General features: G+C 44.3%; 1 protein-coding gene across 3 annotated transcripts in view; it reads left to right on the top strand.

Annotated features, from left to right (window-relative positions):
- The window catches only part of COG6 (component of oligomeric golgi complex 6), a 288,942-nt gene that overhangs the window by 232,432 nt on the left and 38,224 nt on the right, over positions 1-18,286 (top strand). For all 3 annotated transcript variants that reach the window (XM_063951903.1, XM_063951904.1, XM_063951905.1), the window contains exons 14-18: positions 3,241-3,372; positions 4,991-5,158; positions 8,067-8,174; positions 10,896-10,949; positions 11,708-11,787. In XM_063951903.1, the coding sequence (XP_063807973.1) occupies positions 3,241-3,372; positions 4,991-5,158; positions 8,067-8,174; positions 10,896-10,949; positions 11,708-11,787 (542 nt within the window). The remainder of the gene's footprint in view (positions 1-3,240; positions 3,373-4,990; positions 5,159-8,066; positions 8,175-10,895; positions 10,950-11,707; positions 11,788-18,286) is intronic.

Below are 18,286 nucleotides of genomic sequence, written 5' to 3' on the forward strand. Positions count from 1 at the left end.
GCATTCTTTAATAGCAAAACTGTGGCAGGGTATGCTGGGATGTATAGTTCCAAAACATGCCCGTTGAGCACCCCTGCTGTTACAACTATGATCGCGTTAGTTTACATTGAAACCCTCCTTATTTATCTATGTCTGCATGTACTGTAGATATGTATGTTTAAGTTAAGCCTAAAGCTCCACACAGCAGCATAACACGGTATAGTGACTACTATCCTACAGAAGTGCATTGAGAGACCACTAAAACCATTTATTGTGAGCTGTCTGGACCAAGGACTACTAAGAAGTCTAATGGAAAGCAATCCATAAAAGTCTTGGATGCAACACGCTGGAAAGCTGTTAAGCATTAAAATAAAAAAATCATAGTAGTACATGTTATAATATGCTTCCTGATATGTTTATTTTAAGTTCTATGACCATTCTTATTATTTAACATAAAATATAGGAAGTATCTCTGGCCGATCATACAAGAATGACCTGGCTGCAATAGTATTAGCAACAGCTGAAGGAGAATAACATTAAAAACTCATAAATAAAATATATTAATGTCTTGACTTGATTCATCTTATTGCTACTGTCACCATAAATGGTGCTCAAACGGGTTTGGGTCATAGGGTCGACATGCATTAGATAGACCACTATTGGTCGACAGTGACTAGGTTGACACCTGAAATAGGTCGTCACAGTCATTAGGTCGACATGGAAACAGGGTTTTTTTTAACTTTTTTTGGTGTCGTTTTCATCGTAAAAGTGACTGGGAACCCCAATCGGTGCACCATGTCCCCTCACATGGCTTGCTTAGCTCGCCATGCTTCGGACAAGGCGCCTCGCTCCGCTACCGCTGCGCAAGGCACATTTCACTATTCCCAATCATTGTCCACGTGGATCGTAAAGTATGAAAAAGTGGAAAAAAATGTGAAAAATGCATGTCGACCTAGTGACCATGTCGACCAATAGTGGTCGACCTGATGACCGTATCCCGTTCAGACAGGTATCCTTGGTGCATGTGAAAGAAAATAAAATCTAGCATAACAAAATCTAGCATAACACTAGTATACTCCCCGCAAACTGTGGAAAAATTGAAACAAGTCTGTGATCTGTCTTCAGGGTAGTTTTACCACTTTGGCATCTGCTCACCCGCGTGATGTCTACGATCATTCAGGAGCATAAGGAGCTGTTGTCGCTGTGTGGCCACTGATACCACAAGGAATTTGAAGCCCCAAAATTTTGTGTGTGATTCGGCATTCTTGGACTTAGACATCGGCGGTGCTCAGCAGAGGAAGGGCAGGCGATTCGGGGGGGAGAGGAAGTTCCTACTGTACCTTGGGGGCACCTTCAAAATTTTGCACTGAGGCCTCCACAGGCCTCCTTAAGCCTGGTGGGGGACGGACCTCAAACATGCTGTATTTTGGCCATCACTATCCAAACAGATGATCCTGTTTGCATAATTTGTCAAAATAAAAATGAATCTTTTAAGCAACAGAGAGATCTGGGAGATTATCTTTTGTTTTAGAAAGATACAATATGATCCTGTACCTTTTGAAAAGTTAAATATACGAACTTGAGCTTAAAATTGTAATAAAAATGCGGTCTAATGGAGGAAATACACGCCAGTCTAATGGAGGAAATACACGCCAGTCTAATGGAGGAAATACACGCCAGTCTAATGGAGGAAATACACACCAGTCTAATGGATACACACCAGTCTAATGGATGCATATTATTGTTGGTATCCGGACTATAGATCTACACTTAAAAGGTCTACCACTAATGGTAGACATGCATTAGGTCGACAGGGTCAAAAGGTCGGCATGCGAGGGGATACGGGGCTTGTTTGTGGCAGAAGTGACAAAACACCCCAAAAAATAAGAATAAAATGGTGTCTACCTTCTTTGTGTCGAGCATTTCCATGTCACCCTTTTGACCCTGTCGACCTCTCCTACTGTCTACCTATTGTATGTCATCCTTTTGACCCTGTCGACCTAATGCATGTCTACCAATAGTGGTAGACCTATTGACTGTAGTCCATTTTACTGTAGATCTAATAATCCATACCCATTAATGTATACATTATAATGCTTCTCATTGCAAGCCGGCTTGCTTCTAATTAAATCAACTTCATAATATTCAGATCTTTTTTTTAAAACTTTTTTAAGTTGTACTACAGAAACAGACCCCATTATTACTTGCTAAGGGCTGCAGCACCTCACCAGCTTCCATAAAGCTTTCTAATGACTTAACAGGCAGAGTAGAGGCTTATTCAATTAGGGTCGAAAGTTGCCGTCTGTTGAAAAGATGGCAGTTTTCGACTTTTTAAGGTCGAATCGTGATTCGACCTATTCAGTCCCCGCTATTTTTATTCGACAAGTCTGGGAATTTGACTTGTTGAGTAGTGCGTGAATCGGCGATATAGCTGCCGATTCACGTACTTTCGAGGGAAACGGGGCCAAATTCGACAGGATATGGACCCGTTTCCGACCATCTCAGTCTGACATAAAAAAATGCCGGACTGAGATGTGGGACCTTAGAGGAGGAGAGGGAGTAGAGCCGCAGGGAGACGGGGGAAATCCGCGGGCACACAGGGGAGAGCAGCGCTACAGCACAGCGCTGCAGTAGGATGTGTCACAGCCGCGCCGCTAACGGCAGCGTCCACCCGGCTCCTGCAAGTGAGGTCACGCTTGCTGGAGCCGGGTGGACACTGCCGTGAGGTCTGGCAGCTGTGAGACAACCTTCTGCAGCGCTGCTCTCCTCCGTCTGCCCGCGGCTGTCCCCGCTGGTCTCCCTCCGCTCACAGGTCTCATCTCAATTCGACTTTTTTTCAAGTCTGATTGAGATGGGATTGAATAGGGGTTGTCGGATCCATTCCGACAAATGCATGTCGGAATAGATCCGACCCTAATTGAATATACCCCTTAAACGCTTGGCTCATTGATACTCTTAGGGTCAGATTCAGTTAGCCATAGTAAATAAGGCAGGTTTGTTCGTTAAGACTCAGAGGGCTGGTTCTGCCCTCACTTTACCGGAACTGATAGTAGCTCGCAGACAATTGAATCAGGCCCTCGGATGAAAACAATTTCTTCTAGAGGAAGTTGTTTCTGTTTTGTATTTTTCATGATACCGCGTCAAATTCTATTGAGTATTTTTTCTTTTTCACTGAGCTATAATATGTGACAAATGTATTAATACAGCATCATCTGAATGCATTAATAACCTAAACTAACCATTGATTATATCTATATATAGGTAGAGCTGCCACCTGCAGATCTTGGTCCGAGTTCTGCCCTAAATCAGACGCTCACACTTCTACGTGAAGTTCTTGTTTCCCATGATTCTTCTGTGGTTCCTCTTGATGCCCGACAAGCTGACTTTGTGCAGGTAACTGTATTGTGTAATGTGCATTTGACTCTAGTATTGCCTTTGTTTAAGCATTGTATATTTAATAGACCATTATTATTTTGGTGAATCTAACTGCGACAATCACGGAAAATGAAAGGTGCACTGATCACTTCAAAAGCAGCTTTTCTGTCATTGTTTCTTCCGACTTTCACCCTATTCCTTGTGACATCAAACTGCAATATAATCTATAACTGGATACTGCAGAGTTCTGTACATGTAAATGTGACCAGCAGAGCCAACAATTACAGGTATAACTACTGTTAAGACTGTTTGACCACAATAAACTGTGTGTTTGATGTCATGATATGGGGAATATACCACAGTGATAAATGGTGTATTTCCAATGGACCTAAGGACCTCCATACATCAGATGGCACGTTTCCCCGATTCCCCAATCCACTGTCAGTGTGCTGCTGGGTGAGGGCAGCGTGGAGTGACGAGGCCAGGCTCTCCGTCGGAAGATGGATATTCCCTGACCTCTTCGCTGGATCTGGGGGCGATTGGCTTGTGCGACCCCATGGGTCACGCAACTGGCTGATTGTGTCTCAGATGATCCAATGCTGCTTCCTAGGATGCAGCTCGGATCACTAATGCAATCAGGAGGCATCTACTTATATCAGACGCCTCCTGCTACTTCCATGTAGGCAACAACTATAGCACCTCCATCCACATCTGAATCAGGCACATTGTACACAGTAAACTCTTGTCTTTACACTTCTCTGCAAAACTATACACTAGTTTTTCTACCTCGTACACTTACACAAACCCATAAAATCTGAGCACTTGAGCGCAAATCGGACCTCAACATGTCACCTCGGACACTTTGTACTGTGTAACATACCTCTAAGACACACCCAATGATGCAAATACATTGTAATTGCTGCGGCTACATTCTAATAGCAGAATTATAGTGTACTGAAACCTCTTTCCTACTTAGTTTGGGAAGGACAATGCTGCTGATACGTTTATCAGTCTCAGCTTGCGACTGGGGTATTTATTTTCTACATTTAATGTATATGCATTGTGTACTGTGTGTTTGAGTACCTTTTGTGCACACAGTGAAGCCACACCTCCGTATTCCTGATGCATCTGCTCTTCCTATTTGCAGGGGAGGGGGGGCATTTGGTTTCTATGAGAGGTGGTTGCATCTCGGCCCACCTTGCGTAGGCAGAAAAATGCAATTTATTTCCTTCTCCCTGACGCGTTTTACATTTGTGCCTGGATGCAAATTGTGTCCAACTCTCACTCATACCCAGAAAGTGTGAAGGGAATTAAAGTTTAATTTCTTGGTATAATAATATCAAGAAAAATGTGAGGACAATTACACCAGAATAATTAGCTAGTTCTACCTTTTTTCTTTAGAAAGAACAATGACATTACTTTCCTTATTAGACTGGCAACCTGTATTTTGTTGTACATTCTTGTTAGGATAGTTTGTTAAGCATTTGTGGAATTTTTTTCTATGTATTTATTTACAACGTTTTTGTTCCCATGATCTTGCCTAAGATTAAGGAGCACATTATGCTCCAGTAGAACTGGAAATTTGCTCTTTCCAGAAAGGTGACGTGATGTTCTGTACTCCTGATTTCCCTCGTAGGTTCTCTCTTGTGTTCTGGATCCATTGTTACAGATGTGTTCGGTATCTGCCAGTAATCTAGGCACCGCTGACATGGCCACATACATGGTCAATTGCCTGTATGTAATGAAGACAACTCTAGCTCTCTTTGAGTTTACTGACAAGCGTCTGGAGATGCTGCAATTCCAGGCAAGTTCTTGTGAATGTCTCCTGATATTGGTTGTAATGTAAATGTGAGTCATTGTGTAATGCTGCCCATACACTTATGCGATGCCCCGCGACGCGACATCGCGGGGCATCGTACCGGCAGTTCAGGTGCGATGAAATTGCACCTGAACTGCCAAAGTGATTACCATGCGATCATGCGATAGATCGCATGGTAATCACATGATGGGCACATCACCGCCGAGTGGGAGCAGCCTCTGGCCACTCCCAGCGGGTGCCCATCGCACATCGCAGTGCGATATATCTCATGTGGGTTTAAAACCACATGCGATCGCACTGCGATGCGAGAAATATTAAGTGCAGCACATAATATCTTGAGACGCCATATTCGACCGTCGTGCCCGCGCATCGTGTCTCAAGGTACTAAAATGTGCATACAAATCCTTTCATTTCTCTCACAGATGTGGTCGAAATCGAAGGATAGCACCGATTATCTCATAAGTGTATGGGCACCATAAGTCTTCTCTTCCATCAGTAATAGTAAGCAAGTTTGATCGAAGTACAAATGTGTCCTCTTACATCCTCTCTGCAGTCACGCTAAACAGCCCTTCAAGTCATGCCATGCCCTGGTGGGACTTGGTAGCGCAAAGAGTCATTTTTGCGTCTTAAGTGCAATGCAATACAATAGGACGCACTGGCAGCTTCTGCTCATTAAAATATGCAGCATGCCTATGACCCTAATTCAGACCTCTACGATCAGTCACACAGACATGTGGGGGACGCCAGCACATGACTAGTCTGCCCCGCATGTCAGGCCCCACCCTCCCCCGCACAAGAACAAAAACATCGCACAGCGGCGATGCTTTTGTACTTGAAAAGTATCTCCCTAACAGCACAGCTCCTGCGCGCTGGCAGGGAGCTACTCGTCGCTGTGAGGGTCACAGCGGCTGCGTGTGATGTCACGAAGCCGCCGCGGCCCGCCCCCTGCACGGCTCAGGCACGCCTACGTTGCCTGGACCGCACCCCCTAAACGGCCTTCAAACGCCGCTGGCCAGCCCAGCGACCGCCTCTGCCTGTCAATCAGGCAAAATCAGGCAGAGGTGATCGCAGGGCTGAGACGGCCGCCGGCTGTCTGGCATGCGCCGGCGCATGCGCAGTTCAGACCTGATCGGTTGCTGTGCGAAAACGCACAGCAACGATCAGGTCTGAATTAGGCCCTACATATGTTAGAGCTTGACAAAAAAAAAAATGTTTTTGATGTGGCCCTAAATGTGTTTGAAGAATGGCTAGTTTTTTCTATGCATCAAAGCCTATATGATTACCGCAATATTACTAAACATTATTTTGAAAACATGAAGATATTCAGTTTAATCTTGCTAGCCAGACATCTACATTTTACAGGGAATACTATTTTTAAGGTTGACATTAGCTATGACGACAGTTATGATGTTTACATTGTTGAAATGTTGACATCCCCAGAATGATGATATATTCACAATGGTAACATCTGAAGTGTAGACATGTGAAATCCTGACATTCCTAGAATGTGTACATTTGATTTAGGCTGCGGTACTGGAGGGTTAGGGATAGGCTACGGGGGTAGGTTAGTGTTAGGGGAGGGGTTAGGAGTAGGAATTAGGGTAAGGGATAAGGGGGAGAGTACTCACCAGAAAGCTTCATGTCACAAGTCTTTGCCGGAACTGCTCCTCATGTGACCACTGGGACCCGGAAGCCACTGTTGCAGCCATGAAGATCAGGTAAGTCACCACTAGGGACATTTGAACACAATCCAGGAGTATCCACATGATGAATGGGGATGCGGTCAATTTACCTACAATCAAAATCCCAACAACCACTGACCAACGGTCAAAATACAGACTAAACCTGTGTGTTGTCGGGAGAATTTTTCTTTTTTCGGGTGAACCTATTAGGATAGCCTGAAAAAAATATCGGGTTAAAATCTAGAAAACTGCATGTTTTTCGCTCCTGATGTTTCTTCACAGCTGATAGGATACCCCCCAATTTGTGCTGTTTTCTATGTGTGCTTCTTTTCGTTTATATAACCCCATACAAAAACATATAGTATAGTACAGGTTGAGTATCCCTTATCCAAAATGCTTGGGACCAGAGGTATTTTGGATATGGGATTTTTCCGTATTTTGGAATAATTGCATACCATAATGAGATATCATGGCGATGGGACCCAAGTCAGAGCACAGAATGCATTTAATGTTTCATATACACCTTATACACACAGCCTGAAGGTCATTTTAGCCAATATTTTTTATAACTTTGTGCATTAAACAAAGTGTGTCTACATTCACACAATTCATTTATGTTTCATATACACTTTATACACACAGCCTGAGGGTCATTTGATACAATATTTTTAATAACTTTGTGTATTAAACAAAGTTTGTGTACATTGAGCCGTCAAAAAACAAAGGTTTCACTATCTCACTCTCAGTCAAAAAAGTCCGTATTTCGGAATATTACGTATTTCGGAATATTTGGATATGGGATACTCAACCTGTATAGTATATTCAAATATGCATAAAAAGTTCATCCAATTTGTCCGTACAAAACAAGATTATATATCCGTGTCACCAGGATAGACTTTATTTATATTAAAATTAATATTAAATATTACTATTATTAATATTAAAATGTTGTTCTCCTTTGAGAAATCTGGTGCAGCCACCGGAGGCACAGAGCCGTCACACACCCCTGGTAGTCTTAACAATTAGACAAGACAGAACAATAACTTCTCAGACATTCTTTGTAAGTACAGAACAGCAAGAAATTGTTTCATTGTCGGGAACAAACTGTCTTTTTGTTTTGGCTTGTAATGTAATGAAAAACAGAGATTACGGAGATAGATCGCTTTCAATATATATTATGGTTCACATAATTATTTTTCACCTTTTCGCAGATTGAAGCTCATCTGGATACTCTGATCAATGAACAAGCCTCTTACGTACTGACTAGAGCTGGACTAAGCCAAATATACAGCTGCGTGCAGCAACACAAGCCAGAGCAGGTGAGGCATAGGAGTAATTACATCTGACCGCCCCTGCACATTACATGGAAAGTGATCACTGATGTAGTATCTAGTGCAGGGTTAGTCATTATGTGGCCCTCTATTGCTGTGAAACTAGACAGTTTTAGTATACCCTAATAGGAAAACTGTAAGAGCATGCTGGAATGTGTAGTTCCACAGCAGCTGGCGGGTCACATGTTGAAAACCTCTGATCTACTGTATGAAGATACATTGAGATGGTCTTTTAGTCCTTGGCAACATTTGCTATAAATTGTTAAGAGCCACCACCCCTAACTAACAAACAATATCCCCAGTGAAGGATCAGTATGTGTGACCGGCGGACAGGGATGCCAGCACTCACAATACCGATGTTTAAAATCTCAACAGGGGTGAGCGAGGTCAGCATGCTATACCCCTACCACCGAACCCTCCCTTCCCACAGTCTACCCCTAACCTCTCCCCAGTGGTGCCTAAACCTAACTCTCCCACTCCCCCCCGCAGCCTAACCCTAACCTTCCACCGGTGGTGCCTAACCCTAACCGTCCCCTCCTCACAGCCTAACCCTTACCTCCCCCCCATCCCCCTCCGTAGCCTAACCTTAACTCCCCACATGGATGGCACCTAAACCTAACCTTCCCTCTGACCCTAACCTGCCCACTAAACCAGAGCCGGCCTTAACCAATATGATGCCCTAGGCAAGATTTTGTCTGGTGCCCCCTAGCACCACCGCTGGTTCTGCCTCTGACCTTGCACCTCTTTCCCAGCACCATCACCCCTCATCCATAGCAGTCCTCATTTTGGGGTTTGTACCCCCTATATTTTAAAAAGGAACACTTTGCACCTTTGGCGCACAGCCCAAAAAGGGGTGTGTTTTTGCTGGCAAGGGGCATGGCTACACAATAGTAACCCCAATTTCAATTACGCCACACAGTACTGCAACTTTATTCACATTTGATCATGCAATAGTGTCCATAATTCATATTACATCCCACAGTAGTATCACTTTATCTTATAAATGTTACTCCTCACAGTAGAGCCCCTTATTCACATTACATATCACTGAATTGCTCCTAATTCACCTTACACCACACCCTATTGCTCTTTATTCACATTAGACAACACAGTAGTGCCTTTTCTATATGCAACGCCACATAGTAGAGCACCTTATACACATAATGCCCCATACACATGAGACACATTATTAATGTCCTTATAAACATAATGCACCTAACACATTATGACAACCTTTATTAATGCCCTTTTACATGTAATGTCCCTTACGCATATGCCGCACATTATTAATGCCCTTATACACATAATGACACACATAGTGCCCCCTACACATTTGCTGCACATTATTACACATAATGTGCCCCTATACACATAATGACACACATACAGTAGTACCCTGTTACACATATGCCGCATATTATTAATGCCCTTATACACATAATGACACACATAGTGCCCCTTAATGTTGCACATTATTAATGCATTTTTACATGACACACATAATGCTTCTTACACATATTCTGAACACCTTGCACAACCAACCCACTCACATGCACACAACACTCACACTGCCACTAACACTGTGACCTCTGCCTCTGCTTGAATACAGATGTGTCCTCATAAATCTTGCCTCAGTGCTAACGTTGGGCACATTTTTTTAAATGATTTAATGAAAATGCATCTTATTTGCATTGCTATGTGGCTAGGATGCACAAGCCGCTTCTGCTGATTAAAATGATATGCAGCATGCCTATATATTGTGTGAGACTGTTGCTGTATCTGCATATGAAATGCTACACACAGAATATAGGCATGCCACATATCATTTTAATCAGCAGAAGCTGCTGATGCCCCTAGGCATATCAAATGCCCTAGGCAATTGCCTAGTTTGCCTATGACTATGGCCGGCTCTGCACTAAACGGTCGGGATTCCGGCTGTAGGGATTCCGGAGTCAGCCTCCTGACCCTGTCAGGATTCCGGCGTCAGCATTATGACAGGTGTCGGGTTTCCACTGTTGGTATTCTGACTGCTGAGATCCCGACAGCTGGTATCTTAACCACATCCCCACTGTGATCACCCCCTCCTATCACAGCCCCTTACTATCACCTTCTGCAGAGATGAGAAAAATGGGCTGTGGACAGAGATGAAAGAGAAATCGGTGGAGCAGAGATAAGAGAGGGAAGGTGACAGATAAAATAGATGGGGGTAGGGGAACAGAGATCAGAGACAGGTGGGAGGGGAAGTCCGGCATCGGCCTTAAGACCGTCGGGATCCCATACTGAATCCAGATATGAAACATATAAAAAAAAAAATTCAAATTGTGTCATACGGTTTCCTGTAATGTTTTGGAAATAATACACTTTATTGTGTCTGTACTGCTTGCCTGCTATCTCCTGGTGACGCCATTACAGTGCCTTTGATGTCTGCTGGCACAAGGGTTACTGACTTGTAGCATAATTCCCAGAGTTTAGCAGGTAATTGTCATCTGAATACCTCTGCTATTTACAAAATGCTAAAGAAAATGACATTTGTAAATGTAGAACAACTGAAGGAACATAATAATGAAGCATTACATATTTTTGAATGAGTCGTGTAATGTTCACTTTGCAAAATGACTTAACCTGTTTTTATGAACACTAATTGAATAATACAATGATTTATGATAAGTGACTGTGCTAAAACTTTTGATATTTTGGTTCTTATTGCAGGGGCCACTGTCAAATCTACCCAGTATGGACTCTGTGTCTCTGAAAGCTGCGATGGTACAATATTGTTTTTTTGCAATGCATGACAAGGTTTATTCTTTCATGACTGAGATGAATAGTGTCACGGTCTTCTTACTGCCCCATATGTGACCTTACCCAGCAGTGTTGCAGACACATGACTATAAAATTCATTCTGTTCAATGTCACTGTAACCATTTGTGTTTCTTCTTGCGGCTGTGTGCATTGAGATTGCGTCTTGTGTTTTTGAGTTTGACTTGATTGATTTCACTTGGTTCAAAGCTTATCACCACCATTGGAGAGGTACATTTATTTCTGATGGAGTGAAACATGTACATGGAATGGCTCATTCATTCCAATTGCCTACTTACTTCAGTGGGATAGCATGGTGTAGAAACCCCATTAAAATTAATTGTAACTCACATGAATGGAGCTTTACAATATTTTCACTTTTTTCCCCTCATGTCAGTAGACATTAAATTATTACATTGTGATTACAGCAGGTGGTTCTTTTAACTCCCCTCAACTCCATCCAATGACATCTAAGCCACTTGTGATTGGCTGAGTGGCTAATTATACACTTCTTGGTCAATTAATTCTGTTTTATCTGAACATCTCAAATTAAAATGTAAGATATGACATTTGATTGACACATAAATGTGTATATTCAAACCTTGAACAGGCCTGACTATGCTAGTAGTTCCAATGTCTTCCCATCTGGCAGAAAAGGGCCAATATTGAAATGAAGTTTCCTGTGCTGACACAGCATTATACTTACATTTATGTCTTGTGGCTAGGCGCAGTTTGACCGGTACCTGGCAGCTCCTGACAATCTGCAGATGCCGCAGCTGAATTTCTTCCTAAGCGCCACAGTGAAGTAAGTGACATTTAAATATCATAACCAGCATTATCCAACACTACTATTAAAGGTGATTTAACGATGAATTCTGCTTCTGTGAACTTTTATATGAAATACAAAATGTCATTGATGAGCAGCATGTCCCAAGCACTTACATCTAGTTTTGTGGATGAAGTACGTAACTAACTTATTGGGTGATAGGCATTTGACAGATGAATGGATATCATGTATGGGTTACTGATGTCTGTGGACCATGCACTTGGCCATGTTAGCAAGGCAGATGACAGAATAGGGCTGTGGGAAAGTAGAAGCAAACGATAACAAGAGAGGTTACGTACAGGCGCTAATGTGGTTTCTTATTCCTAGCAGCTACTGGTAACTGGAGATAGTCTCCTGTATATAACAATAGGAAAAGGTAGCGCTATTCCATAGATTTGGAACAATTTATGCTTAGTAAAATAATACATCAACAATATTCCTTCACACACAAATCAATAATAAAATAATGAAAAACACTATTTCTCTTACGTCCTAGAGGATACTGGGGTTCCATTTAGTACCATGGGGTATAGACGGTTCCACTAGGAGCCATGGGCACTTTAAGAATTTGATAGTGTGGACTGGCTCCTCCCTCTATGCCCCTCCTACCAGACTCTGTTTAGAAAATGTACCCGGAGGAGTCGGTCACGCTTATGGAAGCTCCTGAAGTGTTTTCTGGATTTATTTTATATGTTTGTTATTTTCAGGCAGGGCTGGATGCCACCAGCCTGCCTGCTTCGTAGTACTTAGGGAGGGGGGGGGGGGGACCATTAACCCTCTTGAAGGGTTAATGGTCCCGTTCCCCACTGACAGGACACTGAGCTCCTGAGGGAACTATTCGCAAGCCCCACCATGGCAAGCGTACATTCCCGCAGCACGCCGCCACCCCTAACAGCCAGAAGAATGTTGGAAGGTATTCTAAGAGATAGTATTCAGAAGTTCCTTGAAGTCAATAAGGTAATTAAAAGGAATCAACATGGATTTGTGAAGGACAGATCCTGTCAAACCAACTTACTTGGCTTTTATGAAACAGTAAGTGCGAACCTTGATCAGGGTAAGGAGGTGGATGTAATCATTTTAGACTTTGCGAAAGCTTTCGACACTGTACCACACAGGAGACTTATCTACAAGAAATAGGGCTAGGAAGCACAAAATGCACTTGGATCAAAAATTGGTTAGATAATAGGGAGCAGCGCGTTGTGGTTAATGGATCTTTTTCAAATTGGACTGAAGTGTTAAGTGGTGTGCCGCAAGGCTCAGTATTAGGACCGCTATTGTTCAATATTTTCATTAACGACCTAACAGAAGGTCTAGAGAGCATGGTATCAATTTTTGCAGATGATACCAAATTGTGTAAAGTTATAAATACGGAGGGGGATGCTGAGTTGCTTTAGAACGACTTAGTTAAATTAGAAGCATGGGCAGTAAAATGGAGAATGCGCTTCAATACAGACAAGTGTAAGGTAATCCACTGTGGTAACAAGAACAAAACTAACACCTACATACTAAATGGGGTAAAATTAGGGGATTCTGTACTGGAAAAGTACTTAGGTGTCCTCATAGATAGCAAACTAAGCAGTAGTACCCAAAGTAGGATTGCAGCAAAGAAGGCTAATAAGATATTAGCATGCATAAAACGGGGAATTGATGCTAGGGACGAGAGTGTTATACTCCTGTTGTATAAATCACTAGTGAGGCCACACCTTGAATACTGTGTACAATTCTGGGCACCATACTACAAAAAGGATATCCTGGAGCTAGAAAAGGTTCAGAGGCGGGCGACCAAACTAATTAAGGGCATGGAGATGCTGGAATACGAGGAAAGGCTTGCAAGGCTAGGCATGTTTACATTGGAAAAGAGGAGACTAAGAGGGGACATGATCAACATCTACAAATATATAAGGGGACAATACACAGATCTTGCGCAGGACCTGTTTTTGGTTAGATCAACACAGAGAACTCGTGGGCACTCGCTCAGGTTAGAGGAGAGGAGATTCCGCAAAATACGGCGTAAAGGCTTTTCTCTAACGTCCTAGTGGATGCTGGGGACTCCGTAAGGACCATGGGAATAGACGGGCTCCGCAGGAGACATGGGCACTTTAAGAAAGAATTTAGATTCTGGTGTGCTCTGGCTCCTCCCTCTATGTCCCTCCTCCAGACCTCAGTTTGAATCTGTGCCCGGACGAGCTGGGTGCTGTTCAGTGAGCTCTCCTGAGCTTGCTGTAAGAAAGTATTTTGTTAGGTTTTTTATTTTCAGGGAGCTCTGCTGGCAACAGACTCCCTGCATCGTGGGACAGAGGGGAGAGAAGCAGCCCTACTCTCTGAAGCTAGGTCCTGCTTCCTCGGCTACTGGACACCATTAGCTCCAGAGGGATCATACACAGGATCTCACCCTCGTCGTCCGATCCCAGAGCCGCGCCGCCGTCCCCCTCGCAGAGCTGGAAGACAGAAGCCGGGTGAGTATGAGAAGCAAGAAGACTTCGAAATCGGCAGCAGAAGACTCCGTTCTTCACATGAGGTAACGCACAGCACTGCAGCTGTGCGCCATTGCTCCAAACACACCTCACATACTCCGGTCACTGTAAGGGTGCAGGGCGCAGGGGGGGGCGCCCTGGGCAGCATATGGACCTCTGTTGGCAAAAGTACTCATATATACATTTGGGCACTGTATATATGTATGAGCCCCCGCCAAAAAGATATGTATTTTAGCGGGACAGAAGACCGCCGTCGAGGGGGCGGGGCTTCTCCCTCAGCACTCACGAGCGACATTTTTTCTCCACAGCTCCGCTGAGAAGAAGCTCCCCAGGCTCTCCCCTGCAGATCACGGTAGAAAAGGGTAAAAGGAGAGGGGGGGCACATAATTAGGCGCTAAAAACACAATATACAGCTGCTACTGGGTTAACATTAAGTTACTGTGTTATTCCTGGGTTATATAGCGCTGGGGTGTGTGCTGGCATACTCTCTCTCTGTCTCACCAAAGGGCCTTGTGGGGGAACTGTCTTCAAAAAGGGCATTCCCTGTGTGTGTGGTGTGTCGGTACGCTTGTGTCGACATGTCTGATGAGGAAGGCTATGTGGAAGCAGAGCGGGAGCAAATGAATGTGGTGTCTCTGCCGACGGCACCGACACCTGATTGGATGGATATGTGGAAGGTTTTAAATGATAATGTTAATTCCTCACATAAAAGGGTGGAAAAAGCTGAAGCCTCAGGACTAGTCAGGGTCCCAACCCATGCCTGATCCTATGTCGCAGAGGCCGATAGGGTCTCAGAAGCGCCCACTATCCCAAATTATTGACACGGATACCGACATGGATTCTGACTCCAGTGTCGATTACGATGATGCAAAGTTACAGCCAAAATTGGCTAAATCCATCCGTTATATGATTATAGCTATTAAGAATGTGTTGCACATCACTGAGGAAACCCCAGTCCCTGACAGGAGGGTTCATATGTATGGGGAAAAGAAGCCGCAGGTAACTTTTCCCCCCTCACACGAGCTCAATGAGTTATGTGAAAAGGCTTGGGAATCTCCAGATAAAAAACTGCAGATTTCCAAAAGGATTCTTATGGCGAATCCTTTCCCGCCAACGGACAGGTTATGCTGGCTATCCTCCCCTAGGGTGGACAAAGCTTTGACACGCTTATCCAAGAAGGGAGCCCTGCCGTCACAGGATACAGCTACCCTCAAAGATGCTGCGGATAGAAAACAGGAGGGTACCCTGAAGTCCATTTATACACATTCAGGTACCTTACTGAGGCCGGCAATCGCGTCGGCTTGGGTGTGTAGTGCTGTAGCAGCATGGACGGATACCTTATCTGAGGAACTTGATACCTTAGACAAGGATACTATTGTAGGATTATTATTATATAGACTTTGTTTATCCTGTATGCTTCCAACAAGCTTGGTGCGCCTGCTTCAAAGCAAACTATTGCTTGCTGGATCTGTAACACGATTCAGCAGGCTCATTCTGCGGCTGGATTGCCGCTGCCAAAATCAGTTAAGGCCCATTCCACTAGGAAGGTGGGCTCTTCTTGGGCGGCTGCCCGAGGGGTCTCGGCATTACAGCTGTGCCGAGCGCCTACTTGGTCAGGTTCAAACACTTTTGCAAAGTTCTACAAGTTTGATACCCTGGCTGAGGAGGACCTTGTGTTTGCTCATTCGGTGCTGCAGAGTCATCCGCACTCCAGGGTTATGGTGCATAGTCACGCACTATAGTTATTATAAAAAAGAGGGATAAAACGTAATGGCAGACATCAGCATCAGTCAAAATTTTATACCAAATAATCCTGCATAGGAGACCACAAATAGGTTGAACTCGATGGACAAATTGTCTTTTTTCAGCCTTAGATACTATGTCACTATGTAATGAAGAATGCTGAGTACTAAGCCGGCGTCCTGGTTAGAGGGGCGCCGACCATTATGGCAGCATGAGGGTACGGAGACGCACAACTTTTAACAGAGGCGGAATGCATCTCCAGACACAGTACACAGCTGCGTCTCAGTGCACTGTACACAGTACCCACACTGGCAAAAACTGCCTTAAAACGGTTTTCTCTCAATTTTAAGCACCAGATTACCTAGCCAGTATATAAAAGCGGGAAGACCGCGAGCCATTGAAGAGGTGGGGCCTTCACTATGAGCAGATCCAGCAGCCCACCAGTGCCATTTTCCCTCTGCAGTGGACACAGATGCTGACTGACAGGGATGCGCAGCTCAACCGGAGAGACTCCAGATTACCTCAGTGGTACCAGGGGGTCATAGCAGGGGGGGAAACGATTATTAGTGTACTAAGTCCCCTATCGGGGTACTTAGTCTGCGACCCAGCTAAGCTTGGCATTAGCGATAAGGGCGCGGTGGGGGCTGGCTCCTAATAACTCTGTGTCTCCCTGAAGGGCTCTTTGTGGGTTAATTGTGCTTAACCTTTTCCTGTGTGTGTGTGTGTGTGCACTCACATTTACATTATGTCAGGCAAAGAGTGTGTTTCTTGTACAGCGGAGTGTTCGTCTTCACCAGGGGGCTCACTACTGGGTACTCAGGGCAGTGCACCTTCCCAGAATAGTGGGGCTGAACCGGAATGGGTTAATTCCATTAAAGGAATGATCTCCAATATTTCTACGAAATTATCCTGCAATGAGAAAGAGACGCAATGCTTAAGACAGACTGTGGATGAGTTTATGAATAGAGACTCAGTCCCCAAACCAGCGTCTCAATCCCCTCCCATTTGTCCGCAAAAATGATCTCTGGCCCATATCCTGCAGTTTGACTCTGACGCTGACGAGTCAGACATGGAGGAGGGCAAGGTGGATTTGGAGGCGGGGATGCTACTCTGTCACAGGGAATAGAGGCTCTTATAGAGGCTATCAGAGATGTTCTGCAAATTCCTGATAAGGTGTCAGAGGAGTGTGAGGAATCTTATTTTAATGTAAAAAAGAAGTCCTCAGCCACTTTTTTTAATGCATCAAAGGAATTGAATACCCTGTTTGAAGAACTGTGGGTTAATCCTAATAAGAAATGTTCATATCCCTAAAGGGTTGCTTTCATCTTTTCCTTTTCCTCTGGAGGATAGGAAAAAATGGGAAAATCCACCGATAGTGGACGTATCAGTCTCTAGGCTGTCACGAAAAATTGTATTGCCTGTCCCTGGTGCAGCTTCCCTAAAAGACACAGCTGATCGTAAAATTGAGACAAATCATTGTACACAGCTGCTGGGTTGGCCCAGAGACCCACTATTGCATGTGCGTGGATCACAAAAGCTATTGCTAAATGGTCAGGTAACCTAATTGAGGGGTTAGATTCCTTGCCTAGGGGGGATGTTGTTTTACTCCTGCAGCATATACAAGACTCTGCTATCTTTATGGTAGAAGCCATAAAAGAGATAGGCTTGCTTAATGCACGCACCACCGCTATGACAGTGTCAGCACGCAGGGGCTTGTGGCTACGCCATTGGACTGCTGAGGCGGACTCCAGAGTAGGCATGTAAGGCCTACCATTCACAGAAGAGGCCTTGTTTGGAGATGAACTAGACAAATGGATCTCCAAAGCTACTGCTGGTAAGTCTACGTATCTTCCTTCCGCAGCACCCCCGGCCAGGAAAGCTTATTCAGCTTCAAATTTACAGTCCTTTCAGACGGCCAAGTTTACGGGCAAATCCAGAGGTGCTCCTACGGCCTCCAGAGTTGCAAGAGGTAAACCACGCAAACCAGCAACTGCAGGTGCTCAGAAACAGAGCTCAGGCTCTGCTTCCTCAAAGCCTTCAGCATGACGGTGGAACCCGATGCCTGGAGGGCTGTCAGGTGGGAGCCCGATTAAAATTCTGCAGTCATATCTGGTCAAGTTCGTGCCGGGATCCCTGGGTCATAGATCTTATTTCCCAGGGCTACAGACTGGAGTTCCAAGAGCTCCCACCTCACAAATTCTTCAAATCAGGCTTACCAGTTTCACAAGAGGCAAGTATAACTTTATCAGTTTTTGGATGGC

This window comes from Pseudophryne corroboree, chromosome 2 (assembly GCF_028390025.1).
Source record: "Pseudophryne corroboree isolate aPseCor3 chromosome 2, aPseCor3.hap2, whole genome shotgun sequence".
Taxonomy (NCBI): Eukaryota; Metazoa; Chordata; class Amphibia; order Anura; family Myobatrachidae; genus Pseudophryne; species Pseudophryne corroboree.